General features: G+C 50.0%; 1 protein-coding gene across 6 annotated transcripts in view; it reads right to left on the bottom strand.

The window, feature by feature from the left end:
• Window positions 1-23,224, bottom strand: part of CHST15 (carbohydrate sulfotransferase 15) — a 75,893-nt gene that overhangs the window by 16,682 nt on the left and 35,987 nt on the right. For all 6 annotated transcript variants that reach the window (XM_019669177.1, XM_019669174.1, XM_019669175.1 and 3 more), the window contains exons 2-5: window positions 14,764-15,822; window positions 13,679-14,018; window positions 11,695-11,841; window positions 10,506-10,662 (exon numbers count right to left, since the gene is read on the bottom strand). In XM_019669177.1, the coding sequence (XP_019524722.1) occupies window positions 10,506-10,662; window positions 11,695-11,841; window positions 13,679-14,018; window positions 14,764-15,309 (1,190 nt within the window). In that variant the 5' untranslated portion in view covers window positions 15,310-15,822. The remainder of the gene's footprint in view (window positions 1-10,505; window positions 10,663-11,694; window positions 11,842-13,678; window positions 14,019-14,763; window positions 15,823-23,224) is intronic.

The raw sequence follows: 23,224 nt of genomic DNA, 5'->3' as shown, positions 1-23,224 counted from the left end.
CTTCATGACGAATCTGCTGATTTCATACAATTCTTTAGAGATCAAGGAGTGATCACGGGGAATAAACTGGGATGTGTCCAGTGTTCCAACCAGGGAACCCCAGTCCTGCTCGGCTGAGACTACTGATTTTCATTTGTTTGGGGTGCAATGACATGAACTCAGGATCCCACCTTCTGTGAGTCATGTCTACAGCCTCTGAGAACCAGGCCAGAGTGAGGGGAAGAGGTCCCCGGCCCCTCAGGGACCCTAGGGCCCCTGGATCTGCCCACAGGATGGGCAATGGGCTTCAGGACCCCCTAGAACCGTGTGCACGCTGGGATGCATGTCTATGGGGACAAGTCCTCAAGCCCCACTTTCCAGGCAAACATCTGAGTGGGAACTTTAGTCGCCGTAACAACGGCCACCCCTCCATTTTGGATACTGTAGATTTCCCCTAAAGAAATGTCCACACCCCAATCCCATCCTGTGAATGGGATCTTATTTGGAAATACGGTCTTTGCAGATGTAATTATGTTGCAGGTCTTCAGATGACATCATCGTGGATTTCGGGTGGGTCCTAAATCCAATGACTGGTGTCCTCCTCAGAAGAGGAGATGACAGACACATGGGGAAAAGGCCATGTGAAGACAGAGGCAGGAATTGGAGAGATGCATCTACAAATAAAGGAATGCCAAGGACAGCGAGAAGCCACCGGAAGCCACCAGAAGCCGGAAGGGATGCGAGGAACAGACTCGCCCTCACAGCCTCCAGAAGGAACTAACTTTGCTGACACCTTGATTTGGAGCTTCTGGCCTCCAGAACTGTGAGGGAATACATTTCTGTTGTTTTAAGTCACCTAGTTTGTGGTAATTTGTTATGACAGCCCTAGGAAACTCACACAGATTCTAAATCCCAATTCCCAGGAAGACTGCAGCGTTCTTGTCAGCACCTCTCTCCTACCCTGAGGCCCTGGAAGTCACCTGTGTGTGCAGGAGGACGGAGGCCACGTGGCCAGCTTTCCCGGGGAAACAAGAAGGAAGACAAATGCAAAACACGAGCTCTTACTTTCAGGGAGCACTGTTCACATCCACCCAAAGAATTAGGCTAATGCCTCATTAGAATGTCTGCAGTAAACACTGCCTGGATTTCCCCACAACTACTCTCTGGGGAAAGAGTCAGGGAAATGACCTTGGATGGGTTAAAACCATTTGGAATATATTAAGGACAGCAAATGTATCAAGAATAAGTATCCAAAATAGATCTTAAAAAGCTGGAACTGTCACACTTGTGTAGCAAGTTGAAATGTAAAGAGATAAATGTAAGCGTCCACATTTTAGTCTTTAAAATCAACTAAACAATGATGAAGTAGGCAAAAAAGGCCAACGGGGAAAATATGTAAGGAATTTAGTTGATAAAAACTCCTAATAAATCATCACAGAACTTCAGGGACACTGATGCAAACTCAGGATGGATTAACAGAGGTAAGGCACTGAGAATGTGGGAGGGTTTTGCTCTGCTCCTCCCTGGTGGACCCCAAAGGACAAAGGATGCTTGCCCGTGGTGCTGCGAGCCAAACAATGAAGGGTAAGGAGCTGTTCCAGCTGGAGAAGCTAGACTCAGCAGGAAGGATGCCAGCTTCATCAGGCTAAAAGGTTGTCCAGAGCTGGGAGAAGATCTGTCCCATACTCCTGAACGGCTGACCAGGGAATAGAAGATTCGGGAAGAAAGTCTGGTTTGATTCAAGGGAAACTATCTCCAGCTGGAACAGTCCAGCATGAAATGAGGGGCCTGAGCAGCAGGAGGCTCTGAGCTGGAGGGAATGTGGGCCCCCAGGCAGAATGAGAGCCAACTGATTCTCACTCCCAGCCAGCCCCAAGTTTTGGGGCTGCTAAGCCCCCTCCTGCAGAACCACCTTATTTTCTTACTCTTAAACCATCCCAAACAGATGGGTGTTACATTTGGCCAGGACGGCTTCCAACAGCAATTCCAAATATAAGTCCAAATACATTCCGGACCTTCTGTGCCGTGGTTATTTCAGAAGGCTGTTGGGGCGGCCCTGTGACGGCGGGCCTGCACTCACGGGCATGCTCTCCAGCTCCTCTCCTGTGCACTGCAGAGTCCCAGGACCCCAGCACTGCTGGAGGGACAGTGGGATTGGATGTGTGTGTTGTGGGTAGGGGGCCTCCCTAACCTGGTGCCATGTCTCTCCCCACAGTAACAAAGCAGTGGCTGTCATCTTAAAGGCCCCGCCATGTAAAATCTGGACATTATCCCAAGACCACTGCTGAATTCATTCAATGACATTGACGGGCGTGGCGCTGAGCCTAAGCGAGCAGAGGTAGGCCTACAGATCACCACAAAAACAGCGACAGCGTGACTCTGTGGGCCCCTCCTGCAGGCCAGGCTTGCGTGAGTGCTGTATGGGCTCAGTTCCCAGAATCCTCCCTGAGGTGGTCGCCCGTGGTTACTGGGGGCTGCTGCCCTGCTCCGGGCCGTATGCTAGGTACTGCAAGCATGTCTTCCTTCCATGTTCACAACCACCCCAACGAGATACATGCCAACTGTCATTGTCCCGGCGTACGAGGACAAGACTGACATTTAGAAGGGTTAAGAACATTCCCAAGGACACATGGCCCAGGAGGCTTTGGGGCTGTGCCCCAAACACACCCAGGTCTGCCTGACCCCAAGGCCTACAGACCCAACAGGACATGGCCCCTGGCCTCAGTTTTGGGATGGAGCCAAATCAACAGCTGAACCAATTTTTTGTTTTGTTTTGTTTTGAAGGTTTAGGTGCAGAGTGATTTGGAAGGAAAAAGTCAATTCTGTTACAGAACTACTTAATAAGTTCCAGGAGGCTGAAAAGCAATTACACTGTGTACTAGGCCGGCAAACAACTATCCAGGATAAACACTGGGACTTCACTGCCATGATCAGGAAAAGGAAATGAATGTATGGAACCTCGCACAGGGCATCCAGAAAAGGAGCGCAACAAGGACGTGTTCAGGCATCTAGCGCAACGTCAGAACTCACTGCGTGATCTTTTATCACCTGGATAAGCTCACGTTCATTGGTAACTGCAGTCACTCGTTTGATTTAACAGTTTTCGGTCTTAAATGATGATGTGCCTGTTCACTGGCCTTCTGTCTGCGTGAAGACTGCAAGTTCTAGCTCAAATGTCACTGCTTTGGTGACACTTCTCCCTGTGCTGGTTTCTCCTCCTTCTGTAATATTTTTGTTCATGCCGTTTTTAAATTAAGATATAATCCACATGTCATAAGATTCACCCTTTGAATGTGAACAGTTCTGCAGCGCTTAGTATATGCACTAAGTTGTACAACCTCTACCACCATCTCGCTCCGGCCACTCCCAGAAAGTGGCTGTGGGTTTTAACCTGTCAGGTCCCAGAGGGGCCCACGTGGGAAGTCACTAAGATCCCCACGTGGAAAGGCCCCGGAAGTACAAGCTGCAGTGTCAGGTTCAAGTCTGACACGTGCAGGCTCCCAGAGGCCTTGAGCTGCGCCATTTCTGCCGGTCGCGTCTCCTCACATCGGACGTCTCAGCGTCGCGCTCTGAGGAAAGATCAGGCAGGGGCTGAAGCGGTGGGTGGACAGGGGCAGCTCCTGGGCTGGCCCGCCCCAGGCCGTGCTGGCCCCGATGTCCCTGTGCCGCCAGCTGGCTTCTCAATGACACAATGTGGACAGTGACGTTTCCTCAACCAGAAGCCCCCGAGAGGTGGGCACACGTATGTCTTTCCATGTGTCCCCCTCCCCCAAAGACACTGCACGGTTTTGCGGCCACCTGGAGGGTCGTAATACCTGTGATTACAAAGAAAAAATGAAAGCCACAGCGGCCCCTCGTTATTCTCCATTTGCAGGCATCCAGATTCAAATCACTGATCAATAACTTCCCAAGCTCTGATACGGGCAATCAATAATGATTGTTTGTATATATATATATATATATATATATATATATATATATATATATATATATATATATATATTTCCTACAAGGAATAAATGCCATTTGAAGCTGGGCAGGAGGCCTTTTGGTCCCACTGATTCACAAACCGTCACTATCTCATCAGAAGGGACAAGGAAGCAGGACTGACCAAGCCGCTCATTTGGAGGAAATGTCTAGAGTCACCTGAGGCCGTATCTGTGGGTGACACTGACGTAGTTCATTTTCTGCCAGAAAAGGAGATCCAGATTTGGGCTAAAACCATGCACATGGATACAAAGCTTCCTGGGGTCCTTTGGGGGTGGTCTTTTCTTCCCGTTGAATCTGAGTGGGGTTCGGGGTCCACCTTTCTTTCTTCCAGAACACGCAATCCCAGGTCCTTGGTAAATGTTCATGGGTGGAAGGCAGAACCTCTCGGAGGCAATACCAAGTGTCCCTTTATCTAGGAGGCCGGTCTGGTCCCCAGAGCACCTTCGCACAATCCAGTGATCCTGACAGCAGGTGACAAAAGTCAAGCACACAGGGGATCGGCCGCTACCCCTGGTTGAGGCAGCACAGCCAGGCCCACAGGGTGTGGGACCTCCCTGCAGAGCAACTGCCCCTGTCCCCTAGGGCTGGCACATATGTAACATGTGCTGACGCCACCCCCTCTCCCCCCAAACTCTTGATAGGAGACGTCCCTGAACTCCACCTGGTGGCCCAGGGTCGAAACCCAGTGCCCTCCCGATCCCGGCCCATCAGCGCACACAGCACCTCAAATGTCCACACGCTGAGAAAGAACGGGCCCTTCTGCCCCGGGTTCCTCACCAGGTGGAGCCGCCCTTTGCAAACAGTCCTGTGGGAATACTCAGAACTGCCAATGACTTTGTAAACACGTCCCAAAAAAATAAACAGTGTTAAACACAAGAATTTTCAGCACGTTGGTCCTCCCGCCAATAACAAAATGTGGTCCCTCACCAGGTGGTTACGCTCAACAGCCTTCAGGGAACGCCTCAAGGCCGAGCTGGCCTGGCCACAGCCAGCACTCCCGCTGCTGCGCGGTCTGAGGCCGACCCCCGTGCCTCTGGGAGGCTCACAATTCAGCCCCATGAAACTGACCTCATGCTGCTTTCAGGGCCCACAGAAAGGTGTGTCAGCAACACCTAGACAAGCCGCTTCTGAGAAGCAAAATGCCTGAATTCACCAGAAACTTAATGGGCAGCTTACAGACACTCCACTACAGTCTTCCTCAAGACGACCTACTGCTTGATTTTTTTGTCCTCCGAAGTCTTAAAGAAGAAAAGGTGACAGTGAGAGCTGGAGGGCGGAGGGGAATGGGCCTGTCTGTGGCTGCTGTCACCACCTTCATACTCCAACTTCACCTCCTGCCCACAGGGGAGTTCTCCCAGTTCTCCTCTGAGAGCACTTATATTAATAATTAATCCGTCAGTGGTGGGGAACAGCCTGCTTTTTAAACCTCGTGCAAATCTGTTATGGAGAAAACATCACGTGACACGGGAGTGCCAGCTCTCCTCTTCTGCCTGAGAACATGTCTACGGCACTCCGTCGGAGCTTCCAGCGACCTAGAGAGGCTGGGCTGCTTGGTGAAGGTTTCTAGCACTGGCCGAGTAGCAAGAGAGAGTCCTGAGTCAGAGGTCCACAGTCATTCAAAAGCATCAGTCCAGCTCAGCTCCCTGTAATGCCTGCTGGCTATTCCCTTGGGGTCGGCATCCTGTTCTCCCTGATGGGGAGGTAAGTGAATAAGCTGAGTCCAGGCTGAAGGCACCCACCAAGACTGGGGTCCTTACTGCTTACAGAGCTTTGCAAAAGTGGGGAGTCATTCTGTTGATGGCTCCCAGTCCAGTCCCTCCCAGAAACTGCTCCCCTGAGAAGACCAGACACACCCAAGGTTAAGCCCCCCCAGGGCAGACACAGCCAATGGCTGGTGGGTAGGAGATGTCTCACTCTGAAGGTCATCCCAGCTTCAGAGCCTCCAGTGGGGTCAGCCACTTTGGGGCCCATCCCTTCCCTCTGCCTATCCTGTCCCACTGCCCCTCACACGGTTGTCCCACATGCACGCCTTAGAATCCTTCCGCACATGAATGGCTGAGTCAGAGTCTGCCTCCTGGGACCCGACCTACGACAGGGTGAAACGCTTGGCTCCTCAGTCAGATCGACCTGGGATCAAATTCCAGCCTGGTCACTTACTTACCAGGTGACTGTGGATAGGTGCCCTAACCCCACTGAGCCCACATGCCCCACCTATGAGCATATCACCCCAGCCCTCTCACCTGCTTGCAAAACTTAAAGGAAGCAATATCTCCAAGCCAATTTGTAGAAGGAATTGAACAGTTTGGACCAATCCCACAGGCAGCCAGCAACCCAGGGAATCTCCCACTTGCAAAAATGCAAGGTCACGGAATGACTGACGTGGCGAACGGCCCGGCACCCAATTAGACTATGAAAACTTGGGTTCCAAGTGTTTGTTTCTTCAAGAGTGACCTAAACACCCGATATTTATCATCCTTTCTGGCTGGGATGGGAAACGAGCCAGCCACTTCAGATAGGCCATGAGTCACGGGTTTCTAAAAAGAAGAAATTCCTATTGTTGCACATTTTTATAAATGTTTAAAAAGCGATGGGACAGCTGCTGCCATCAGTAACCCACACAAAACTCGTGTTCATAAACACACACTCTGCTGCAAGCACGGAGATCCTGCCCAGCCGTTCCTCTTCCCCTGGCTGCAAGGCCCCAGTTCCTGGGGGACCAGGGAGTGAAACGGAGAGAGCAGGTGTGGTAGGTAACGTCTAGGTTCCCCACTTCTTGGTATTCACGCCCTGGAATCTCCTCTGCTTGAGTGTGGCCTGGACCTTGTGACTTGCTTCGAAACAACAGAACGTGGCAAAGGTGATGGTCTGTCACTCTCATGATCAGATTACAAAAGATGGAGACATCCGACTTGGGAGGAGACTCTCTCCTTTGCTGGCTCTAAGGAAGCACGCGGCCGTGTTGGCAAGGCCCAGCGGCAAGGTATTGAGGGCAGCCGCTAGCCCACGCAGGCAAAGAACGAAGGCCCCCCTTCCAACAGCCCTGAGGAACTGAGTGCTGCCAAGAACCACGCGAGCGTGGAAGCAGATCCTTCCCCAGTCCAGCCTTCGGATGAGACCCCACCCTGCTGATACCTGGACAGCAGCCGTGAGAGAGACGGTGAACTGGAGGGAGGGCCCAGTCAAGCTGGGCCAGGCTCTGACCCTCAGAAACTGAGGCAGTAAGTGTGCTGCGTTCAGCGCTGCATTCCTGGGTGATTTGTTACATAGCTATCCATGACTAACACGGCAGGCAACCCCGTAACTGGGCTAGCTAGCGTTCTGCTGCAGGCTACCGCCACACATCCTGCCGTTCTCTGTCACGACAAGGTCCATGCCTCGCTTCTCTGATAATGTGACAGCTCCTGGAGAGCAGCCCCGGGACGCCTTCATCCCTCACCGATGGACCAGGTACGCTCAGCACCAGGCCCGGTGTCCAGGGGTCAGGACCAACAAACGCTGTAATCAATTAACTATTTCTATTGAGTGAAGGACCAGGAAGACAAGAACCCTTCACTTTTGGTTCCTAGTATAAACAGGGTACTTGTTCTGGCGAAAAAAAAGAAAGGAAAAAGAAAACACGATGACTACTTGGGATGGCCATCTTGTGGCCCATGAGCCTTCTTAAGGAAGGCAGATTTTGGCTGGGGTCTGTGTGGTGAGCTGGGCAGATCCCGCTTCGATGTGAACCTGGACAACGCGACTACCCTCCCTGTTCAAAGGTTCACCTTTACAGCACTCGTGTCCTCAGAGGCGGAATCAGAACTACAGGAAAAAAAGAGACCCACCCAGGGAAGCGGCTCTGCTCTCCAACAAAACCGCACACGCGCTTTCCTCCGTACTCTCGCCCTCCCTGCTCAGGACGCCTCTTCCCCTTGGCCACCTTCCTTCTTTGTTTATTGGGCAGACTCCTATTCATCCTTCAAAACCCAGCCTGGCCTCAGCTCTTCTAGAACAGTGTTTCAGGACCACCCCACCGGCAGCTTCTTCCCTCTCCTGTGCCACATCTAATCATCCTCCCTCGGCTCCGGCTGAATAGACCGTAATAACCATAATATCCATAATAACCACCACCACGCCCGTCTCCCTGAGCAGCCGTGAGCTCGTCTTCCCAGGGCCTAGAGCAGGGCTGGCACACACCAAACCAAGCCCAGACAGACGGGTGCGCACCGCTCTGTGCCCAGGGAGCAAAGAAGACCGCAGTTATCGCTCCTGACCCTGTGAAGCAGAGCGCGGTGTGACTTTCCTCAGAATGAGGAACTGGGGAAATGCGACAGGAAGACGTTTGGGGAGCAGAAAGTGCACTCCTGAGAGAATGTTCTAACCTTGTGAACTGCAGCTGGGGGCGGCCTGGGGGAGGAAGGCAGAGCAGCTGTGAAAACACCTCAGTGGGCGTTAAGGGGTCATTTAGTCACCAGGCCTCTCTTTTCATGGCTGCTGGTTATGTAATCATGTCTACTCGAGAGCCCCACTGGTTTGTGTCAACCGTTCTCGATCGAGGGGGCCCAGCCCACTCCGTGAACAGAAGGGCCTACGTCCTGCCTCCGGAGTGTGGGAATTGGCAGGGAGGACCTGCTCTGAGGTCAGGGTCACTGCAGAGCTTCAGAAGATGGACTCCTGAGGCTGGAGGACACAGAGGCAGACAGAAACCACCTGTGGCCTGTACACGGGCCACGTGGCATGGCACCACGAGGGCCGAGGGGCAGAGATGGAGGGGGACCATCCAACTCCCCTCAAACCAGATCACACTGAGAGCAGCAGAGGCCATTGTGAGAACTCCACAGAAGGACGAATTCAAGGGGGAGTGCCCAGGGCAAGACTTTAAGGCAGATCCTTCTGGGGGCAACAATGGAAAATGAAAGCGGCAAGGTGTAAGACTACATTCACACACACACACTACACTCATCTGCCTAGATGAGCAGTCTGGAAGAAAGGAGGCCAAAATATAAACAACAGTTATCTGGGTGGGAGATTATGGGTGTTTTTTAAGAGAACTTCCCAGTGTATTTCCTGAAATTTCCACAAGAAACATGTCTTAGTTTATCACCAGCAAGGACATGGGGCCAGGAATGTGTGCCACACCAGGAAGGACGCAGGGTGGTATCAGGGTCCTAGGGCTGCTGAAACAAGTTACCACAAACTGGTAGCTATTATAATACCAAGAGGGAAGTATTATTCTCTCTCAGTTCTGAGAGCTAAACATCTGAAATCCAGGTGTTGGTGGGGGTGGTTCCCTAGGGGGGCTCTAAGGAAGACTCTGTCCCAGGCCTCTGTCCCAGCTTCTGGGGGTTTGCTGGTAATCACCCCAACTTCTGCCTCCATCATCATGTGGTATTCTCCCGTGTCTGTGACCCTGTGTCCAAATTTCCTCTTCTCATAAGGACACCAGCCACTGGGTTAGGACCCATCCTAATTCAATGTGACCTCATCCTGAGTCCCTATTTGTAAAGACCTATTATGCAAAGACCCTATTTCCAAACAAGGTCACACTCACACATCTGGGGGTGGGGGCTAGAACTTCAACGTATCTTGGGGGGAGAGCGTAATTCAACCCTTAATAAAAGGTAATTAGCCCAAAGAAAAATAAGACACAGAGGGCCATGACCACTGTCCTCAGTATCTGGCGAGCTCTCCCATTTCAGGGTCCGATGTGCTCTGGGAGCTCCACGGAGGAGAAATGGGCCCACAGTGGGGTCCCTCCCAAAGACAGACTTGGTCTCCAAATGGGAAGAAGGCTCTCACCAAGACGTCCTGAGCTGGACTGGCCATCCTGGGCGGGGAACTCCCATTCAAGGGTCCTGGACCTGACTGGAGCCCTCTTCTGTCGGACGTGGTGGTATCAGTCGGAGAATGTTAGACTAAATAATTTTAAGGTCCTGAAAGCCCAGAGATCCTGCCATCACAGGGCAGGATTACCAGCTATTTTAAGCATCGCCCAGCGCTGGCCTGGACAGCCCTACACTGTCTGTTCAATATCATGCTAGCTTTGCCTCATCCATTCCAGGCAAACCCTGCTCTTTACAACAATGCAGCTCTGTCCATCCTTCTTCTTCCTTTTTGGTCTCTCAAGGAAAGCTGGAGCCTGCCCCCTCACAGCCCAGGGGATAAAGGCATCAATCAAGTTGGGAGTCAAGGAGCTGTAGGAGTTAAACCCCAAGGATTCCAGGGGTGTTTCCCATGTCCTGACCGTGTCCAAGGAGCAGCTCCATGTCCCCGGGTCAAACGGGCCAGAGGCTGAAGGTCCACAGACCAGGGTCAGGCTGGCCAGGAAAAACAATCCACCATTTGTTTAGACACAGTGAAGACGGTTCCAAGAATAACATTTACATAAGACATAGCAGTAACATTGCACGTTAATCTTGTTTATTTAAAAAAAAAGAAAGAAAGAAAAGAAGAGGCACAATCTTGTTTGTGATGAGGAGGACTGTTCTTTAAAACTGCCTTTTCTTTTCACTGTGCTCCACCACCCCGCCCCCCAAAAAAAGCTGTGAACTGCTCACCTCTCCACAGGATCCCTGAGCATGACAATCAGTTTTGCGTCCGGCTGAAAGGCGTGGATGAAGTCCTGGGTCAGGAAGGGTGGCTCGCCATCCGAGCTGTTGTCGTAGAAGAAGGTCCAGGCGTTGTTATCCCACATGGTGGAGGCGCTGGCCTCGCCTGCGAACGGAAGACACAGCACCCAAGCGGTGCTGAGCGACGGGCTCCCACAGAGCAGCCTGCGAGGGGCCACACCTGGCTCGGATGCGGGCCCCTTAAATAGCCACACGCTAGAGCAGCTGGGCCAGCACGCTGGCAGACAGGCCTCCAGGAACAGGAGGCTGAGGCCCACCCTCTGCCTCAGTGACACCCCCCCAAACCCCCACCCCCAGGACCACAATCTGGAGTCAAGGTGACCCATGCAACCCTAAGCATCCCTCTTCCTCCCAGCTCCTCTCTCTAGGACGTACCAAAAAAATCTCTGCTAGCATCTGGCCTCCCAATTTTACGATAGTTAACTTTGCTCATGGCACACAGCTCTGTAACATTTTAAGGGCCCGCTGAGAAGTCACTAGATGGTTTCCTTCAAAAAGCCTCAGGATAAAGGAGTAGTTGGGGGAAGCCCATCCTCCTCAGGAGACTGGATGCAGTGCACCATCCGTCTTTCTTTGCGATCACACTGGTGAGTCCCAGGGCACAGAGGAGAGAAGTCTTCTGCGGAAGGGCTCACAGGACCGCAGTCTCAGGCTGCGTCCTGTCCTGTGTGCCCGCCCACCCCATGGCCCACCCCAGCCACATTCACTCGGTCCTGCCTGGGGGCACAGGAAGTTGGTGCCAGCCCATTTTATCACGGTCTTCATGAATGAAGGATGAAAATGTTAATCATACATTCTAGAACAGGGCTGAGGCCAAGACACAGGCATTCCCACATTTGTCTCTACGAAAACTGAACCAATTCCCTAACTTCTTTTTTATTTTTAGGACAATCTTCAGAGTTTTGAAAGAAAGGCGAATCCATCAACTACATTTTCAATTTCCCGACATTTTACATGGGACTCTGACACATCTCAAAGTTTATTTAAGGGAAATCTGAGCCAAAAGACTAATAGTCTTTGATTAGTGATGAGCACATCATAACAGTGCAGAGAGTGAGCAGCGCTGGCCCCATTTGTCCTGTTGGATGTGTAAGAGCTACACACACAGAAGCCGTACCGATAATGATTCTATTCATCTTGCTGTGCTCCTTCGCAGAGCTGGCCTGCAGTCCTTGATGGATCTGATGTGCAGCCAGGTCAAAGAGGTCCAGATAATCCTCCACAGGGTAGCGGTCCCGCAGCCCATCTCTCAGGCGGACAATTCCTACGAGAAGCAGAAGTTACTGAGGACAGTGCTGCCACTGCTGGGCTGCTGGCCTCCCGGGCAGTGACAGAGAGAGGTGCAGAGGCCTAAGAGCCAGCTGCAGCAGCCAAGGCTCGTCCTGTTGAGCTGCTGGAGGGGGCAGCAGGTAAACGGGCGTCTGTGAACTGGCTGCCCTCTTGCAACCCATGAGTGCTTCAAAGGGTGGAACACACCACCATTAGGGTACACAGTGGCAGCTTAAAGGATGGCCACAGCTGTTCGAGAACTATAAAGGTGTCTACTTGGAGAATGAGAGCGTTTGGAGCGGGTAAACATGACACCAGATGAGACCCTGAAGGGGCCAGGCAGCAATGACATCAAGGATGCACACACTGCATCAAAGAGAAAAAAGGGCAATGTTTTCTCAAGCTCTGTCTCCTGGCCTCTTCAGTCAAGCAGCTTATCTGTGCAAACTATCCCAGTCCCTGGGATTGATGGTCCCTGGACAGACACTTCGGGTACTTATTCCGGTACCAGCCACATGCAACCGAAATTTGCCCCTTGCCTGAAAGTGGGTACATTGCACTTGCAAGCATATTAACCGCACACTGCCCCAAACCACACCTACCAAGGTTCATGGGAAGTGGAAAGAGAACGTCCACAAGCAAATGAGCAAGAGGTTCAAGATAACACTGGATACTGGATTCCAGAGGCACGCCCCTGTGCCTCCCTCTTCCCTGCCAGGGGGAACCTGGTTTTCATTAGGGAAATGGTGCACTGTGTAGGGAGCACCCCCGGTAAGTGAGTACAAACGTGAAACCCTGGGTCCCACAGCTGCCACTGCCAAACCCCAAAATACACATCTATACTTTGTCCACTCTGGGAAACACCAGAAAGATTAAGTCAAGCATTGGTTGAGAAACACATTAAGTGTCGGTCTAAACTTGGGTTCTACTAAGGAAAACTCCGAAGATTCCCTTCTAAGCAACCTGGGTCCTTTACACGGAAAAACGCACTCAGGCCCGCCCAGGCGTTGGCGTTTGTCATTGCTTAGCTCCAGTGACCAAACGTCTCCTGGCAGAGGAAAAAGGTTAAGGAGAGGAAACAATGTGACCTGAGGGCCGCAGGGTGGCTCAGCTGGGCGGAGCAGAAACCAGCCTGCAGGAGGGATGGGCCATGTCCACGGTCCACGCTGTGGGAAAGGGGTGCTGTGAGCAAGGTCGCCGAGAATTATCTCCGTGTGGCTCTTTTGGACCCCAAGAGGCAGACAGGGCAGGGGGGAGCAAACAAGGCACAAAGCACCTCAGTGACATCCTCACGGCCCCGGCTGAGCCTGCAGGAAGCTGGAGCCCGGGCCCACGTGGCCGACCTTCTTTCTACTGCCTCCTCCCAGTGCGGGGGCTCCAGCAGGACAGGCACAGAGCTGCCAGTGGACACGTCCAGACAAACGCCCACCTAGCCCCTGGCACTGACCACTGGCACGGGGGCAGAGGGTCTTCAGGAAAAGGTGAGCTGCCGATTCTGCACCCTTCCCCTTGCCCTGCACACAGCTGGCACTCAATAAACGCTCACTGGGTGGCAGGGAGCTGGGTTCCAGGGTGAGGGAGGTTCGTCGGGAGCCTTAGACGAGTGGACGGCCTGACCTCTGCCTCTCAGCGGGTTTTCTCATCTTCCCTGCCCCGCGCCTCTGGGAACTCAGCACAGCGCCTTGGCCCCCCCGGTAGGCTCTCTGCGTTCCCGCCCGACCCCGATGACCCCCCAACGCGTGCGGAAGGCATGAGTGAACGATGGTGACAGGAGCACCGGGACACACCCGGGGTCCCCTCCCCGGGCAACCCGGACCAGCGCGCTCACTCACCAAACCGCTTCCGCGTCCACCAGTGTGGCTCCTTGATGGCGGAGAACTTCACCTCGGGGTGCAGCCGCAGGCGGTCGTAGAGGTCGGTGGTGCCGCACTTGGGCTGCCCGATGATGTAGAAGCGCGGCAGGCAGCGCAGGCGGTAGTGCTTGCCGGCGGCGTGGGACAGGTGGCTCCAGAAGGCCTTCCGCAGCGCGTCGAAGGTGGAGCGGAAGCGCCGGGAGTAGAGCGCGTAGGAGTTGCTCCGGTAGGGGTCGCTGGTGTTCCGCCCCGTGAACTCCTCGTACCAGCAAGGGCTCTGACTATCGGGGAGAAATTTGCTGGGGATGACTGAAAACATCTGCAACGAGAAAGAAGAAAAGGGAGAGGCGCGGAGAGGAAAAAAAAAAATTAGCCAAAACACATTCTATCCCCAGCGAGATCCTACTCTATACTTACTCCTTACTCCACGGTTCAAATCTGAAGGATTATTTGACCATGACTAAATATTACAATCAAGCAATACTTGGTAAACCAGCTAACGACCATGTTTTTCCTTATCCCAAAATGAAAATAAAATTGGGAGAGAATGAAGATAAAAGTTTAATCAAAATCCATTCTACCACAATTTATCTTACACACACACACACACACACACACACACACACACACACACACACACACAACAGTGTAATTAAACAGTTGGAATCTTTTCATTAGCTGTGTATTTAAATGGCCATCAGAGACAAAAATACTAATTAGGACAGAACAGAAACCGGATGACGGTGATCTACCAAAGCAACTTTTAATCACCATGACCACATTTCAAGCAAGAAGGCCTAGATTGGAATTTTGAGAAGGGGTCATCCTTCAACATTTCTAGCTGCGCCCATCAGTTCTACAAATTCCCTTTCTGGTGTAAACACTGTAAAACAGACGGCACGCTCCCGGTGCAGTCTGATCCACAAGGCTGTCTAATTATCCTTCTTACTCTTCAGAAATTGTTTGGTCATTTTCTTCCTGTGTTCCTAAAGATGGTGGCAGACAAGGAAGCATCCGTTTTTCAAAATCCATCAATCAACAGAGATTAGCACAAGGCTACTCACGTGCAATTCCTGCTTCTTGAGATCTTCTACGTCTGGGAGCTGCCTGGTCGTGAACTCTATCCTGGCTGTGATGCTGTTGATAATTAATTTAATGCTCGGGTAGTCCTTCACGTATGAAATATTATTTACAGAGGGTTGGTGATGATGCTCTTTCATGTCACTCGGGTTTTCACCATCTATCAGGCTGGGGCTGCTGGGGAAGGCGCCGTAATGGAAAGGCGATGAGATCAGAAGCTCTTGGTGGGCCCCAGAAAGGATGTACGAGGCCATCACCAAGGTCATGATGATCAATCCAAAAACGAGGCTGCATCGCTTTCCCTTCCTGAAGCGCAAAAACCCGCCCCAGCTTTCGTTCCCTTCAGCCCTCACTTCGAGAATGGCAAGCAAGTTCATCTGTTTACCGTCCACACGAAACACTATTTTGTTTTCTCCTTTGCACACGGGACACTCCTGGCGACTGTGCTGGGGGCCTCCTCGGCAGCCAATTCGCTGTTTGTGCGTGTCGTCGGGTGACAACTGTATGCAACAATTAATGCAGTGCCTCATGGTAACGCCCTTGGATGGCTGGCCCACCAAGCCATGGGCGATGAGTCCTGGTGCGTCGCAAGTCGTGCTGCAAAACTTTAAGGATGTCTTGTGATTACATAAGACAGTCGGAAGGCACAAGCAACTGCAACAAATATAAAAACGAGCAGGTGCCAAAGCACCGGAGAATAAGGAAGGGCGTTCTTTGGTTCAACTCTGAAAGACAACAGAAGGAAGTGGTCTCCAATTGTCATGTTCTGTCAGCATCACTGCAACGTTTTAAAAAGCCACAAGTTCAAGAGCAATTCTGCCCGTCCTTCAGGTTTTTCCCATGGCACAAAATGAAGGGGAAGCGTTCTCCCTGGAGAACATGGAAACACCCAAGAGATTGGCAGATGTCATGGTATTCTCCGTTTGGGATGGACTGGCGTGCCATCCATGGAGACGCTCGTAAAGACTTTTCCTTTTACATCCCGCGTTCCTTTCAAATGTTTCCTTTGCAGGGAGAGCAAAATCTTTAAGATGTCAGATTACCTAAATGACAAAGAAGAGGTTTTATTATATTATGTGATAATAGCAATAACCCCAGGGTCATCTTCCAAGGAGAGAACTTCTAAGATTCAGCCAAGCCTGCTTGGTCACAAGCAAGTCAAAGAAAACCATATAGGATAAATGGAGAGGTTTTAGGGCCTTGGTGCTTGGCTTTGGGATTCAATCTCTGAAACCAACTGTGGCCCCAATACCAGCAGCACTGGCCCCACATCCAACACCTCACATGTTGTACAACTCACATGTCCTCTACCGACTCTACCTAACATAGCAAGATTACTAGATCCCCCAATCCCAGGACTTTGCAATCATTCTCAGATTCATACACAGTTAGTGGCAGTGATCTTGAGGGATGGATTGAAATATCAGCTCTTTTAAGTCAATGAAAAATTCAAGAGAGAGGATGGTTAGGTTGGGAGCAGGCAGAGAAAATGCAGGGTTTTTTTTCTCCCAATAGCACCAATTGTCTCTTCCCTAGATCTAACCTTTATTATTAGTTTAGGAAGTGAACGTTAATGAAAACTTAAAAGACGCTGAAATGATTCTCTCCTTCTGTAGAGTATATCATATAAAATATCCTTTAACTCTTAAGTTATTATGCAGTGAAATCCAGTATGCAGTATTCCCCTAAGTAACATAACACTTCAGACCCTGAAATAATTTTTCACTTTCACCATCCTGGGGAAAACAGGATTCTTAAAAATCCATTAATAAGAGTCTTGCGGTTATAAAATGTATTGTTGCCAAGATGACACTTCTTTGTAGATGTTGTAAGAAGAGGAAAAAAAAAAAAGGAGACCTACTTAGTTTCCAGCAGGGATAAGCCACTGCTAACAAGCTGTGTGACCTTGAGCAAACCATATAACCTCTCTGAGCTCTGGTTTCCTCACCAGAAAAATCAGGATAAGAGTACCTACCTCCCTTCTAAGTTTATAAGAGAACTAAACCAGTTAATGCATATAAAGAGTTTGCATAATGTCTACATATATTTAACATCCCCTAAAAGATAGATAACAATACTATTAGCATCATCAATGACTACTACTATTAAGGTTTTTAATTGTCAGCAAATACCAAAAACATTTGAAATGGAATCAAAGATGCGAGAGCCTATCACATGATTTTCCCTTGGCGCTCTTACCCAAGAATAGGAGACTCACCTCCAGTTCTGCACGCATACCTTCAAACAATCCTTAGAAGGTGATATTAACCACTAACCCTGCATTAAAGTCTCCTTGTAATATAAATGTTGAATAACTATGGTGTACACCGGAAACAAAACAAAACAAAAAGCTGCTTGTATTGGCCGAAGGGCTGAACAAGCAGAACCATCATTAGCAGAAATGTTCTCGTCCCTTGGACCAAAAGGCCCATGTTTTATCAGAATATGCTGACCAAGAAACAGCCAAGCACTGTTTCCTTAAATGTGTTCTGAGTGTTGTCCATAAACGTTCTGTGCTTCTTACTGGGAGAAAAGGTGAGATGGACAAAACTACAGACTTCTTTACAACAGGGCTTTTCAGGGCCTTTAATATGCTGATAAGCCCTGTGACTCCACTGTTGAAGAATATAATACAGAAATTTCCAAAGCATAGCTGGCTCTAGAATGCTCATCAAGTTCTCAAAGACGTAGTTTGAGAACTGCTGGTCAGCGAAGGCTGAGATGTGGGTCAGGGCAGTTCTGAGAAGAGCAGAGGAGTAGAGGCTGCTGGAGCAAACAGCTCTGGAACCAAGTGACACACACCTCGGGCTCCACCCTGCCTCCGCACCCGACAGCAGTTGGAAGGGCCGCATCCGAACCTCAACGCTGCACCTCTGCTTGGAACGTGGCAACCACCCCTGACCCGTCTCTTGGTGCAAACAATTCCAAACCAAAAGAACAAAAGGCCAAGCTCCCCGACTTGGCAACCTCACCACTAAGCCAGGAAAACACAGTTTTACACGCGGAAGACAAGGCGCCAACCGGGATCTCGGTGGGGAGCAAGTTTGCACCCTGTCTTTCTGGCTATGGAAGGCCTGATTAGATTTTTTAAAAAAAAACAAACATGGTCTTTGAAGCTCCGGGACAAGAATGTACAAAATCTGGGCCCAACAGAATGGGCAAAATATTCCTAAACAAGAACAAAGGTTTCTCATTACAAGTAAAGTAAATAAATAAACCTGGGTGGAGGGAGAAGCTACCGTGTGACGAGTGAGGCTCTGGGACGTGGTCAGCCAGAGCATCTGTCCCCAGGGCAGGCTGGCCCCACCCACCCCACCTCTTGCTGTTTCAACATAAAACGGGGAGCAGAGCGCTGGGAGACAATTCCAGATGCCTTAAGAGCCTTAAAAGAACACTCAGATGGTGTCATATCCTCTTCTGTAATTCACTCATTCACTTGTTCTTTCATTCATCAGGTGCCGTCCGAAGGCTGACTGTGTACTGGGCGCTGCTGAAGATGCAAGTCCAGGTGTGGGGGCCTGGAGCCAATACCACATGGGGGGAGAGGGGTGATACAATAAAAAATAAATATTTGGTCTTCGTCCCCAGTTCCTAGCACATAGCTTCTAAAAGCCTTGGCATTTCCTGAATGATAGATTGTTATTCCTAACAAGCCCCTTTCAACCACAACCTGAGTTGAGTGAAAGAAGTGGCTCTCCTGGGCCCCCAGATAGCCTCAGGGTTGTGGCTGGTCACCAGAAGACCGAGCCTGGATTAGAAGCTTGGAGCTTCCAGCCCCCCTCTCCACTCCCCAACCTCCAAGGAGAGAAGAGGCTGCAGATTGAGTTCATCACCAATGGCCAGTGATTTAGTCAGTCAAGCCTATTTAATCGAACCCCACACATACCTCTAACTGACAGGATTCAGACAGCTTGCTAACAATGCTTGAGTGGCACAGGTTAATAGGGGGCGTCCTAACCAGGGCTGGGTAATTGAACACTTTCTATTTTGGGACCAGTTATCTGATCTCTCACAGTGGTATGGGTTCCCACAATTAAGTCTGCATCCACAGGGCACAGGGTGGCTCCCCGGAGACGGCATGGAAGCTCTTGGCGCCTCTCTCCCCATACCTTGCTCAATGCATCTCTTCCATCAGGCTGTTCCTGAGTCGTGTCCTTTATTAACAAACTAGTAATAACAATCAGAAAGGCACTTTCTTGAGTTCTGTGCATCGTTCTAGTAAATTATCGAACATGAGGGTGTGGGGGGGGACCTCTAAATTTGTAGCCAAGTCAGACAGAAGTGTGGGTAACCTGGGGACCCAATATTTGCAACTGGCATCTGAAGTGGGGGCTGAGCGCCTCACCTGTGGGGTCTACGCTCTCTCCAGGTAGTGTTGGAATTGAATTAATTGTAGGACACTGGCTGGCATCTGGAGAGCAGGAGCATTTGCTGCTGTGGGAAAAGATCCTGGAGGGGGTGGGGGCGCTCTTTGAAAAAATATATAAAACTATGTAACATTTATTATACAAGTTTTACCAAAACATATGGCCAGTGCATAATATGTAAAATACACCTCGGAAAGGTTGATTGAAAATAACAGTCTTGGGGCCGACTGAGTGGCTCAGTTGGTTAAGAGTTTGCTTAAGAGCGTGAGCTCTGAGCAACAGGATTGTTGGTTCGATTCCCACTTGGGCCAGTGAGCTGCGCCTGAGCTGAGCTGCCGCTGAGCTGCCAACAGGTGGCAGGATGGCTCAGCTGGTGAGAGCACATGCTTCTAACAAGACTGCCTGTTTGAGATGATGGGCTATGCCCACCCGTGGCTGGGGGACTAAACTCGGCACCTTGAGCTGAGTTGCCGCCTGGATGGCTCAGTGGATAGAGCGTGCACTCTTAACAGCAAGGCTGCCGGTTCGAGTCTGAATGGGGGAAGAAAAAAAAAAGAAAAGAACGGACTTGGGACCAGGTGAACACATGGCTGGGCACCTCTGTAAGAGCAGAGCCTGGAGCCTCAAGCCTTCCAGACCAACCCACGTCCAACTGGCCAGCTGGACGGGAGTGGTGCCAGGTGACCATGGCAGACAGGCCTTTTCCCACCTGGAGCTATGTCTACCAGGAGTTGGGGGCTGCAGGGCAAGACAATAAAAAAGTCACAAACGAATAAGAGCATTATCTCAGACGCCAATACAGGCAATGAAGAAAATAAAAAGGGAAAATACAAGAAAAGCATTAGAGTGGAGGTTCTCAATGCCGCACCAAGGCTGTTGTTGTCGGGGGCTGTGCCACGCACATCCCTGACCTCCACCCCCCAGTGAGAATGGCCACCTGAGAGGAAGGGGAGGTACGGTACACAGGATGGCCAGGGAAGACCTAGTTTAGGAAGGGACATCTGACAACATCATGACAACAAGGAAGCCAGCCCATGGGTCTGGGGAAGGAGAGAACCCGGCGACCGCAGCTGCAGGGAGGGCAGAGCCGTAGGCTGTGGGGCAGCTGTGGGGTGCGGGCCAGATGGGAGTGCAGGCAGGGACAGACTCTGGAGGGCCTGGAAGGCCGGAGTCAGGGCTGACATTTGTCCAAGTGCAAAAAGAGATACACATTATGCATTCTTCCAAAAGGGTCTTCACAGCACGTTATTAACTAACATAACTCAGCAAAGAAAAATCAAATGAACATGACTGTGTTGAGAAGAAAACGCATTGCTGCTATGTTCCTGAACTGGCCTTTCTATAGGCCACAAATTATCCCAAGCACAGGCCTTCAGAAACCTAACACTCAGGTCATGCTTCCCTAAAAAATGAGCGCTGCATGCCCCTCGCACCTCACCTGTCTGGAATGTCCACATGTTGGTGCCAGTGGACTCAGATTAGCCAGGACCCTTGGCGCTCCCATTCAGGTGTTAAACCTAAGTCCTCCAGTATACATTTCAGGCAGATTGCTTCCCAGCCTGGGCTCAATGCTGTGCCCTGTGGATGCAGACTGTGATTGTGGGAACCCGGTACCACTGTGAGAGATCACATAACTGATCCCCAAATAGAAAGTGTTCAATTACCCGGCCCTGGTTAGGACGCCCCCTATTAACCTATGCACCCCAAGCATCATTAGCAAGCCATTTATAACAAAGTCGTAATTGAGAGACCCAGAAATAGCACTTTAGATTAAGTAATTGAATGCCCCCTCGGTGTGAGATCGATAAAGGGTATTCAATTTCACCCTAGGAAAAGCTTATTAAATTATCGTAGCTATAAGCTGATATGGCACAAGAAAGACGTATGGAACTTGAAAAGTAAGCTGGATGGATTTAACTACAGGGTTGCATTTAGGGAGGACATTTACATCTGCCCTCTGGGAGGAGAGAGGGAAATATAGCTGATTACATTGTTACTGTAAGGTTTGAAAGAAAAACCTTCAATGGGTCTTAATTAACCTGTATTAAAACACAAAGCCTTCCTCTGACTGGACGTCGAGCTGCCCACATCTCTCTTTGGGCTACATATACAGAAACGCATTTTTCCGAGGAATATGAATCAACAAGTGGAGGAAGGAATATTTTTTTACATTTAGCTCAAAGATATAAGATTGTCACTGAGATGAGAAAGGTAACAGGACTGCAGAGTTCTGTACACACAATAGATTTTCAGTTTTAATCTTATACCTGGAGTTTTATGCTTTTGATCACAGTGCAGTCCATGAACAGTAGAAACACTCACTGGCCTGGAGCACAGTGGAAAGAATGAAATTAGCCGTCATGCTGGCCAGGATGCTAAAGTCATGTCCACCGAGTGACTTTGGACAAGTCACTTAAGGGATCGGTATCCTCAAAGTCCTTGATGGTAACAGATCATATACAGCACTAGAGCTTGGGTGCTGCAGCCAGTTACCTTAGCAAGCTGCTAAACTTCTGTCCTCCCATTCTCTTGGATATAAATTGGGAGTAATCATAGGCCCTATGTCATAGCACTGCTATGAGCATTAAGTGAACCAGTTCGTGTAAAGTGCTTAGAAGAGTGTCTGGTCCACAGTAAGTGCTAATAAATATTAGCTATTATTATACAAGCATACGAGATCTTGACAATTACATTCGTGAACTCATCCTAGACACAGTGCCACATACCTCATTGCTGAATATCACCACGGTCACCTTTGAAGTACGAGGTCTGACAGTTAAGTTCGCAAACTTGCCTTACATTGACGGCACTGTACAAACAGCTTGGGAAGGTTTCATGACCTTCATATATCAGTGTCTCACAGCTGTGTTCGTGTCAATGCGTAGCGGTGCCTTGCCGAGTGGCATTCATTATTGTTGTGTGTTTTTGTGTGCCATCGCGAGACCGTCTGAGCTTGAATTAGAGCAGTGAACAAACATCCAATTTCTTGGTAAACTTGGCAAGAGTGGAAGTGAAATCAGGGACATGTTAGTCCAAGCTTATGGGGATAATGCCACGAAGAAAACGGCAGCGTACAAATGGATTAAATGTTTCTCTGAAAGGAGAGACCGTGCCACTGATGAAGAGAGGTCAGGGCGGGCAGTAACGAGCAGAACTGACAAAAACATTGCAAAAATGCATGGAATTGCGTGTCAACACTGTCGGCTGACTGTGAGAAGCATAGCAGACCAAGTAAACATTGGTAGAGAAACAGTAAGGAAAATCTTCACTGAAAATCTTGGCATGAGAAAGGCGTGTGCAAAAATGGTCCCGAAGCAGCTCTTCCTTCACGACAACGCAGCAGCTCACATGGTTCTGTCTGTAAGGGAGCTTTCAGCCAGCAAACAAATAACTGTATTGGAACACCCTCCCTACTCACCTGATCTGGCCCCCAATAGCTAGCTTCTTTCTTTACCCAAAGATAAAGGAAATATTGAAAGGAAGACATTTTCATGACACTCAGGACATCAAGGAGTAATACGATGACAGCTCTGATAGCCATTCCAGAAAAAAGAGTTCCAAAATTGCTTTGAAGGGTGGACTAGGCACTGGCGTCAGTGCATAGCTTCCCAAGGGGAGCACTTCAAAGGTGACCATGGTGATATTCAGCAATGAGGTATGCAGCCCTTTTTCTAGGATGAGTTTGCAAACTTGATTGTCTGACCTCATATGTTTATATGAGTAAAGTGAATCATGAACAAATCAGGCAAAAGGAACTCACCCAAAGACCTGGTAGATCAACTGAATCAATGCTTTTGCCTTAAAGAACCCTTCGGCTAACACCAGAAGCAGATGCACCCAAATAATGCTTGCAACCCAGATGACATCTGTTCCCAAATCAAATGTCACACACCGGGTTATTTTCTCGCAAAATGTGTGTTTATGACAACCACAGCTGTTAGGCTTTAGCTATCTGGACAACTGACCCCCTTCTCCCCACTTCCTGATCAAAAGCCCCCCCTCCTCGTCCCTGTTTAGAGTTACTGTAATTTCATCCTTGCTTCCTCTGCTTGAGCAAGCCCTTCCTGTCTGGCTTCCC

Source organism: Hipposideros armiger, unplaced genomic scaffold, assembly GCF_001890085.2.
Source record: "Hipposideros armiger isolate ML-2016 unplaced genomic scaffold, ASM189008v1 scaffold_549, whole genome shotgun sequence".
Taxonomy (NCBI): Eukaryota; Metazoa; Chordata; class Mammalia; order Chiroptera; family Hipposideridae; genus Hipposideros; species Hipposideros armiger.
The sequence above is the reverse complement of the archived record's forward strand: the minus strand, read 5'-3'. Positions and strand labels throughout refer to the sequence as shown.